At 40.7% G+C, this 9,192-nt stretch overlaps 1 protein-coding gene across 1 annotated transcript; it reads left to right on the plus strand.

The window, feature by feature from the left end:
- The first annotated feature begins 7,148 nt into the window (after nucleotides 1–7,148).
- On the plus strand, nucleotides 7,149–8,471 carry lbx1a (ladybird homeobox 1a). Its single transcript, XM_084710238.1, has 2 exons — nucleotides 7,149–7,476; nucleotides 7,978–8,471. The coding sequence occupies exons 1-2, from the start codon at nucleotides 7,149–7,151 to the stop codon at nucleotides 8,469–8,471; spliced, it is 822 nt and encodes a 273-aa protein (XP_084566364.1).
- Nucleotides 8,472–9,192: the final 721 nt, after the last annotated feature.

A 9,192-nucleotide genomic window follows, 5' to 3' on the forward strand; every position in this document is an offset into this window, starting at 1 on the left:
AGTGTGAAATTCTCTCAATTTGAAATCAATGTTATTGAAACTCAATAAAAACTCGTTATAAATATGTCTGAAAAGTCTCTGTCAGTCTAGATCTGTATTGTCTGAAACCAAAATGTCAAGGCTACTTTTTCTCTTCAAGACTGAACTTGAAAACCTTCTGATATGAAAGATGATAAAAAAGTGTGAAAAACGTCTGATGCATTTCACAAAATATGTACCATATACCTGGCTCTATACTGGTATTAGTGTGTGTATGAGTGCTTGTGTGTGTGTAAGAAACAAATAGAACACCAAAACAACAGCTCCATCTTGGATAGCTTTTTACAATGACTGCCGTTTTAGGCCAATGGCCTTTACATCCAATCAGGCGGCTCCTTAGGGTTAGGACCTTGTGCTTCTCATCTAGCCTCGGGATCTCAGTTATTTTAAATTGATCTGAGGATAGAGAGAGAGAGAGAGAGAGAGAGAGAGAGAGAGAGAGAGAGAGAGAGAGAGAGAGAGAGAGAGAGAGAGAGAGAGAGAGAGAGAGAGAGAGAGAGAGAGAGAGAGAGAGAGAGAGAGAGAGAGAGAGAGAGAGAGAGAGAGAGAGAGAGAGAGAGAGGAGGAAGAGGAGTCAACATTGAATCATTGAGAGAGCAGGAACCAAAATCTTGTTTCAGTCATTCATCATCATTTTCAGTCATTTTATGTACCAAGCAGAGTACAAAAGTCCCAATAAGAAAAAACAATGATTGTGCAATTTGCTGTATGAATTATTTTAATAGTTTATGCATTTTTTGGACAGAGTGGGTGAAGTCATCAGCTGGATCTTTATTTTCAATTATAGAACTGTTTTTCATATTACAGAATATCAACTGGTAGTCTGTTCCTGAACACACATATTTATGTGAAATATAAATTTGGTTATATAGAGAACAAATTTTGACCTGAAACCCCTTGGAAATAGTAACTCCTGAAAATAGCCTCACATATGGGACACGTATGTGTGACAAAGATTGGTGGAATTGGTAATAATGGGCATTGGGCTCAATGAAGTCTTCACAGTGACAGAAGAGAAGGGTCAGATTGTCTCCGCCCTTTCCTCACCTTTTTCTTTCACACTCAGTCAGTCTGCACTAATGTACTGACACACAGTTCATTCAACTCGATACTACAACAGCAATTAGGTTAATTTTGTTGGCTGTAGTAAGCTGTGACATTGTTTATTGTAATTTTTTTTGTAGCTTGAAAAATGTGGGGTCTTGCATGCTTTATATACCATTGGGACAATATCTTTGCACATGCTGTAAAATACTTACATTCACACACACAAGAAATCAGTACACACTGTCCATAGCAATCAAGGAGGCATGTGAAAATGTTCAGAATGTGTTAATTTAGCAGATGGTTTTATCCAAGCAACATACAGGGGGAATTCAGAACTGAAACCTCTTGATCTACAGTCAAATAATAAACCATGCTACACGTTTCCTGAAAATGTTGAAGAGGTTTACTTCCAACTATCATCTACTCATGAGTGATGTAACAAGCTAATTGGGACCTTTCCATCTACAGTCTGCCAAACAATGGCAATCATTTGAGTTGTGAAATTAAAGGGCTTATTTTGTCTTTTGCTGCTAAACACCTTACCTTTAATTAAACATTGATTTTCCTCCTATTGACAAATGGCACAGTAGGAAAGTCGGCAGCATAACATTTGCTGTTAATTAACATGCAGCTCCTTCTGTGAAAACAGCCACGGAAGTTCAATTCCTTGGTGGCTCTTCACTCAAGAGAGGATGGCAAACAATAAAACCTTTAACATGATACCGTATTGACAAAATAAGGAGGAATGATATTGGGTCGACAACCTTTATTCTGCTTGGTCCTCTGGATGAACCTTTGGGAACTGAGATAAGTACAGGAAAAGAAGAAAGAAGGCAGAAGGAAGATTAGGATACGAGGAAGTGAGAAGATGAGAAGTGGAGTGGATATTAAAAATGAAAAGGGGGTGAAGCGCAGTTAACGACTTGTGTGTGCTTGTGAGTATCTATGGGTGTGCGTGTCTGTATGATGTGTGCGTGTGTGCGTTGCTGTGTGTCTTTGTAGTAGACAAGCTCCTCATTACTTTTCAGTAAAGTGGCACAAAAACAGCTGAACGGCAGCAGCATCTGCTTTGTGTGTCACACCAGTCAGCAGAACACCTTCCTGGGTCTCTCTCTTTGCCTTCAATTCTTTTCTAGTCCTCCCTCTTCTCTTCATATACGCTCTGTCTCCTTTTTCTCTTCCTCACTACTTTTCCTTACACCTCTTTCTCCCGTCACTCTCTCTCTTTCCTTCTCTGTGAAGCCTGACACAACCCGTCTGAACACCAGTTGTCCCAGAGTGTCGGCAACAGAATGATTTTGTTTGCCACACAGCCTTTAATTAACTGACCAAAAGTGTAGTATTGCCACACCTGGATTTAATTAACTGAGTAATTCCATAGTAATTGCACAACCCAGATTGGTTTTAATTAATTCACTCTATAGTAATAGTGCAAACAAACCTGGATTTTTTTACAATTATCGACCAATTACTTTGTTGATCTCACAACAATAAATACACTTACATCCACATGAGTAAACAGTTTTCACAATCCACAAAATCAATTTCACCCCCACATTATGTTCAATGAAACCACTACTCTTAGACATTAAATAAACAGCCTCCTGGTTTTAGTGAGTACTAGGGTGTCTATGGCTAATAGAATCTAGGCTCTATTTGAGTCTGTGTACAGCTGCAGTCACACAACAGCCAGACAGCTGGAGGGGAGGGAGGAGGAGTTACTTGATGACTATATCACATTAGTGACATCACTCACAATTAATGAAAAACATGCACTGTTGTCATTACTCACCCATAATGAATAAATCACATTAGTCATGGCTTTCACTATAGGAGGGGCCAACTGTTGGAGTGCAGTCTATCATATGGTTTTACTTTCTCAGTTTTCATTGGTTGCACATTGTGACATGAGGTGAGGAGAGGTCTGCTGATGTGCAAAAGGTAACCCTTTACCCTTTAGACAAGCCTTGTCCTTCATGGACTGGAGGGAGTTTCAGAACAATATACACACACCCTCTCTTTTTTCAAACCAGATTAAGACGATTCACACTTGTCAACAAGAAGCCGTGTCATCCTCCCTCTCATCTGCAGACACTCCGTCTAGCTCTCCGTCCTCCTCCGTTCCATCCCCTCCTCTCACACTCAGAGCCTAGAGTACCATCATCCATCATAAGGCGCCTTCTCACCTCCTGTTCCTCAAGGTGTACCTGCCCTGCTTTCTGCTGTGAGCCAGGCACCGGAGAAAACATCTATCACCGCTCAAATCTCTCCCTCACTCCTTACACTGAGCCACCTCCAGTCGTCTTCTCTGTGTGTGTGTGTGTGTGCGCGCATCTGAGGTAGAGATATGGACAGGGCCGTCCTAATGGCGATCAAGTTGTCTAGTAGTAGGAGATCCAACCGCCAGGAGGGGGTCCGTGCTGCCGGATCGTGTCATTCCTGCTCCCTGCCTGTCTCCCAGGTAGGACTCTCACTGCTGCCTCCGGTGGCCAGAGTGACGCTGTGATTAGTAACATGGCTTCGGGTCTGAGAGAAACACGCCATCATCAACTGGGGCTTCTCTAACTCTTCAGTACTCTAAAGTGCAGGGGGATGTATACTGGGGATGGATGGATGTATGGATAAATGGATAGATTGATGGCTGGTTGAAAGGTGTGTCTATGTTGACTGTTGAACCACTGTCATCTTGTTATACCGTCTACATTATAAATCTTCGTGTTCAGTAAATTGTCTTCTTGATCATGGATTTGTTCTACTAGAGTTTTAGCATTATATAGTGTGTCTTTGTGTTGTCTACTTTAGTTTGAGCTGGCTGCATGCTATTGCTTTTGTTGGTATCCTCTGCTCTTTGAGACATCAGTGCTGCAGTGACATGGTGCATCTGGGTGTCGGATTAGCTGAGCTACACAGAAAGGCCAGTCACCACGCAACTGTTCAGTTAGCACCGGGCATTTGTCCAAGTGGTTGTGTTGTGTATGTTTGTGTGTGTGTACATGTGTGTGTGTAACATGAGTACCATAGAGAGAGTCCTGCGAATAGTCCTAAATATGTCATATAGCATAACTCCACACCAGTATTACCTCATAAAACTGCTAAGACAATGATGATTGATGGCTGACTGGTTTTCAGACACAGTTTTTGGTTTGTGTAACATGATTTTCGATTCAGCCTCAAACATTTTAGACTTTGTGTTTCCATATGTAAACAATTTAGGCTACAGTTGATCTCGCTGTTCAGTTGTCATTAATTATGTTTTTCTCATGAACTTCTGGATTTTCAGAGTATAAGAAGTTTTAATGGACTTCTGTGTTTGTTAGATGGTAGATTACCATCTGCAGTATTGTAAAATCAATGAAAAAATATTTTGCACAAATGAAAACAATAACCACGATTCATCTGAAATATGATAACCCCCTTGTTGGCCGTGGACATCCGACAGGCCTGAGCAACGAATCACACAAGAGTGACGAAATTACACCGTGGAAATGTGAATATTTCTCAATTTCTCCGGGGGTATCGGGTGGAAACATCCATCCGTTTGTGCGGAGGTGGCCGAAATGATGAAGAGTAAAAGGGGTATGTGCCAAAGCAGGAGGCGAACTAAGAAAACATCCACCACGGCCCGTGTAATCGAATCTCACGCGCGAGGAAACCGTGAGTAAATTACAAAATAAAACTGTCACGAAAGACTTCTAAACCAAACGAATAAAGGTTATCGGGTAACAATACCATTACTCCAAACTGCAATCTTGATTGTAGATGACCTGTAATCTCCTTTAAACTTCCTCAGTAGCTTCTTTTTTATTGGTTTGTATAGTCGAGACCTACATTATTAACTGCTTGAATGAAGTAGGTCTCGCTAATGCAATTGAATAAATTGTCACGTGTGGATACGTTGGAAATCTGTGATGGACTGATTCTTCTGTCGTGCCTTTAAATGTCAGGCACTGGTTTCAATCAACTGCCGGAGGATTTAAACAGCGTGGCATATATTCTGTAGGTTTATTTGGTTTGCAGACCTGTCTTATCCTTACATTTACAGTGGTGTTATTAAGGTATTCCACGGTTTTTCCATTGTGGTCTACTAATTGTGTAAGCTATTTCTGGTGAATAATAATAACCATCAAAGCAAGATCGAGCCCCCTTGCTTTATTTTAATGTAGGCTCGACATGACTGCTGTGTAGCTCACAAGTAGGCTGGGGAAGGTAAATATCATAGGCGGGTCGAGTTGTGTCATCACGCGGTTGAATTCACCACCAGAGCATTGGAAGGTTGCTTGTAGGCTGTGTCAAGCTGGTAAGCCAGTGCTTTTACACATTATTTAAAAACAATGGGATACAATATGAGGCTGTGACTGTTTATTTTATTAATGTTAGTTTCTCAATTATACTAATAGCCTAACTAAATAACTACTGCAAATATTGATACCACTATCGTTATTGTTATCATTAGGCTAGTATAGGCTAGTAGTTAGGCTACAGTTGGAGTTGGCCTACCCCTAAGATAGCTGACTATACAACTATCATGATGCAAGTATTACAATGTAATCACCATTTCCTTCCTATTCATAATAGTCCAAATAATAATAGGGGCCTAAAATGATCATGAACATGTAGGCGTAATGATGAGCTGAAATAAACATGTTAGAAAAATGCATTTCGAAATTGTATGTCAGTAATATTATTCTTAGGCCTATAGGCTATCTTACAGTGTTCTGAATCAATTCAGCTGCCCTTACAGATCGATGCAAACTAAAATACGCCATGGGTTCCTGAAAACTTGTCATTTTAATCTATTAGCCAGTTGTTTTGTTTGATTGTTTGTTTGTTATTTTCATTTTTTCAGCGCAATCAAACTCCATAGTTCTTTACTATTTCAATGCCATGCATGCATTCTGTACCTCACATATTGGCTACTGAATATCCATGCGTAGGTCTACTTTTTAGCTGGATATAAAGCTCGGACAGCGTGGGGCAGAAGGTGAAACATCTCCCCACGCGCCTGTGCAGACTGGCCCTTGACGCATGAGTTATAGTACAGAAGGATTTGGCGCGGCTAAAGGGAATGGTGATGCCCTCCTCTGTCTCCCTGTGCCCGAAAGTATTATCAGCTTGATATACTGCCAGGCCTCTCAGTGTCTTTGTAAAAGCGGAGGGCATTTTCAGTCTCACAACACAAGGGTATGCAATCTGTATTCTTGTGCGCAGGCCACGTGACGTATAATAAACTAACAACTAAAATAGTATCTTATTATAAAATGTACTAGGACATAACACATTGACACATTAAAATAATTACATTTTTACACATTAGTATAATTTAAATTAGCAGTCTGTCCATTTGAAAACAACGACGGACGGTGAATTACGCATGGATGGACGTATAGGCTGCATAATACAATTTAGGTATTGTGCTGAAAAAGTTTTTTTTCTCAAATTAATGTGACACTGAACGAGCGTTAAATATTCTAATTCAACTCCTCCCTCTGGCCATGCCCTCTAATTACTGCTTCTTTGCTCTTGCTGTAGCCTGCACCGCATATAGCCTACTCACAGTGTGGAAAGACAGAGAGACAGAGAGAGAGAGAGAGAGAGAGAGAGAGAGAGAGAGAGAGAGAGAGAGAGAGAGAGAGAGAGAGAGAGAGAGAGAGAGAGAGAGAGCGAGCGTGTGTGACAAAGTAAAAGGGAGAGGGAGAGGGAGACTGAGAGAGACAGAAAGAGTGTGTCAGTGGCTGTAATTGATTACCTTCCAGTCTACAAACTTGTTAGTGGTGGTCATTTGCGGCTGCTTTTGGTACATCTCTGTCCGCCGGATGGGTTCGTGTTGTGGCTTGTGCGTCACCCCGGAACAGTGGTTTGGAGAAGTGGGACTGTAACGGGACTAGAAGTCTCCCAGCCCTGCGGCAAAGCGACCAATATGTGGTTGCAGAAGCACCTGTGATTCGTTGGATTTCTGTTTGCTACCACGTTTTTCTCAACTTCTAATCCTTCTAAACATTTTACGCAGCTCTGCTTAATTATATTGTCCAACAATTCTAATTTGTGTAATTTGATAAGATATCATGACCTCCAAAGACGACGCCAAGTGCCCTACGGTTATGGAGGACCGGAGGCGCAGTCCGCTGGACCATCTCCCGCCGCCGGCCAACTCTAACAAACCTCTCACGCCGTTTAGTATAGAGGATATCCTGAACAAGCCTTCAATGAAACGAAGTTACTCCATCTGCGGGACAGCACATCTGATTTCCTCCAGTGATAAGCTTCCCTCGTCGGGCCATAGCCTCTCCAACCGCGGCCTCTTCACCCAAACGTCCCCACTGTGCGCTCTAGAAGAACTGGCCAGCAAAACCTTCAAGGGTCTTGAAGTCAGTGTACTTCAGGCGGCTGAAGGTAAATATTTTTGATACAATTATTACCCTGTCAAAATCTGTGCATTTCTGTGATTTGCATAACAATATTTGGCCTTCATTTCGATACCCTATCATCACAATTTCCTATGTAATTTCCCCAGAAAGGTAATATTTCCCTTAAGTCATAGCTATGATTTAATGATACAAAATACACAAAGCACTGTAAGTTTTTTTTAAAATTAATTCCGTGTGTTTTATTTAATGTTTTATATTGAGGATGTTAGACTTCCATTTTCATAATAACAAATTATTATGTTCAGAATTCAGTTGGCTCAAGAAATTATTTGCATGAATTAAAAATTGGCTATTTTCATTGATAGGTAGCCTTTCGAAATCTTAGGTCATAGGATATTTGTGTATATAAAATCGGAAGGTTTTATATCAAGCTTTTTTTTATTTGGCCTATGTTATGCAACATGCATTTTGTGGAAGTTGAATTGGTCTATAATTGTCCATAACAGTCTAAATGTTGTTCCTCTAGGACGAGATGGCATGACAGTATTTGGACAAAGAAATTCTCAAAAGAAGCGCCGAAAATCGCGTACAGCCTTCACCAACCACCAGATTTATGAGTTGGAGAAGCGCTTCCTCTACCAGAAGTACCTGAGTCCGGCTGATCGCGATCAGATAGCTCAGCAACTTGGCCTAACCAATGCGCAGGTCATCACCTGGTTCCAGAACCGGCGCGCCAAGCTCAAGAGAGATCTGGAAGAAATGAAAGCGGATGTTGAGTCGGCTAAAGCAGTGGGAGTAGTCGCGTTCGAGAAAATTGCCAAACTTGCGGAGTTGGAGAAATGCGCAGCTAATGGCGCTTTGGGGCACTCTGGGCCCGAATCGCCGTTATCCCAATCGAACCAAGAGCGCGATACACCGAACAAACTGCAGTTGTCCTCCCCCTCGTCCCCATATACAGACCACACGAGTAGTAAAGGTTGTTCCGAGGATGAGGATGAAGAAATTGATGTCGATGACTAAGGATTTCTTTGTCAGACAAATCAATCCGCTCACCAAGACTATTTGAAGTGCCAATTAATGCACCAATTTGTAATATTTTGTGAACTGAACACAGCATGAACTGTCATTATGCAGCAGCTACAAAACATTCTAGATATAAGCAGATCACAAAAGCAATATGGGCCTCCTTTTTAATAATGAATTATTCACACACACACGTGCAAACTCATAAGTCTTACCAATTATTTCATAAATCAGTAGGCCTACAGTGTTCAATGCATGTTTTTATTTTACTTAGTTTTAATTTAAATGGTTGAAATGTAGCAGCTGGTACATAAGTCGGCCGAATATCAATATGGATACAGGTTTGTGTGTCATATATAACCTTTGACCTTTTACATTTTCTAAATTGTTAATCAAAAAAATACAATTTCATGGTTGCTTGTAATATCAGTCACATTTTAATATATTTATAATGGTTTGTATAACCTACCTTAAAGTGCCTTTTAAGCCAGAACCCAATGTAGGCAAGCAAGTGTAATATGCTCAAAATGAAAAATAAACTGCGTTTCCCAGTATTGATTTAATGCTGATTGATAGCTTTCCTCATGGCACATGGACTGCTTCTTGAAAGTATGTTTTGTTGAAGCCTTTTCTGGAAACATAGCTCTATTACATTCAGTAGTGTGTTTTATAGGCTTTATTATATGTCCCATATATTTTCAACAGTATTTACGTTGAT

This window comes from Hypomesus nipponensis, chromosome 11 (assembly GCF_054491055.1).
Source record: "Hypomesus nipponensis isolate SF chromosome 11, ASM5449105v1, whole genome shotgun sequence".
In the NCBI taxonomy this organism is placed as follows: Eukaryota; Metazoa; Chordata; class Actinopteri; order Osmeriformes; family Osmeridae; genus Hypomesus; species Hypomesus nipponensis.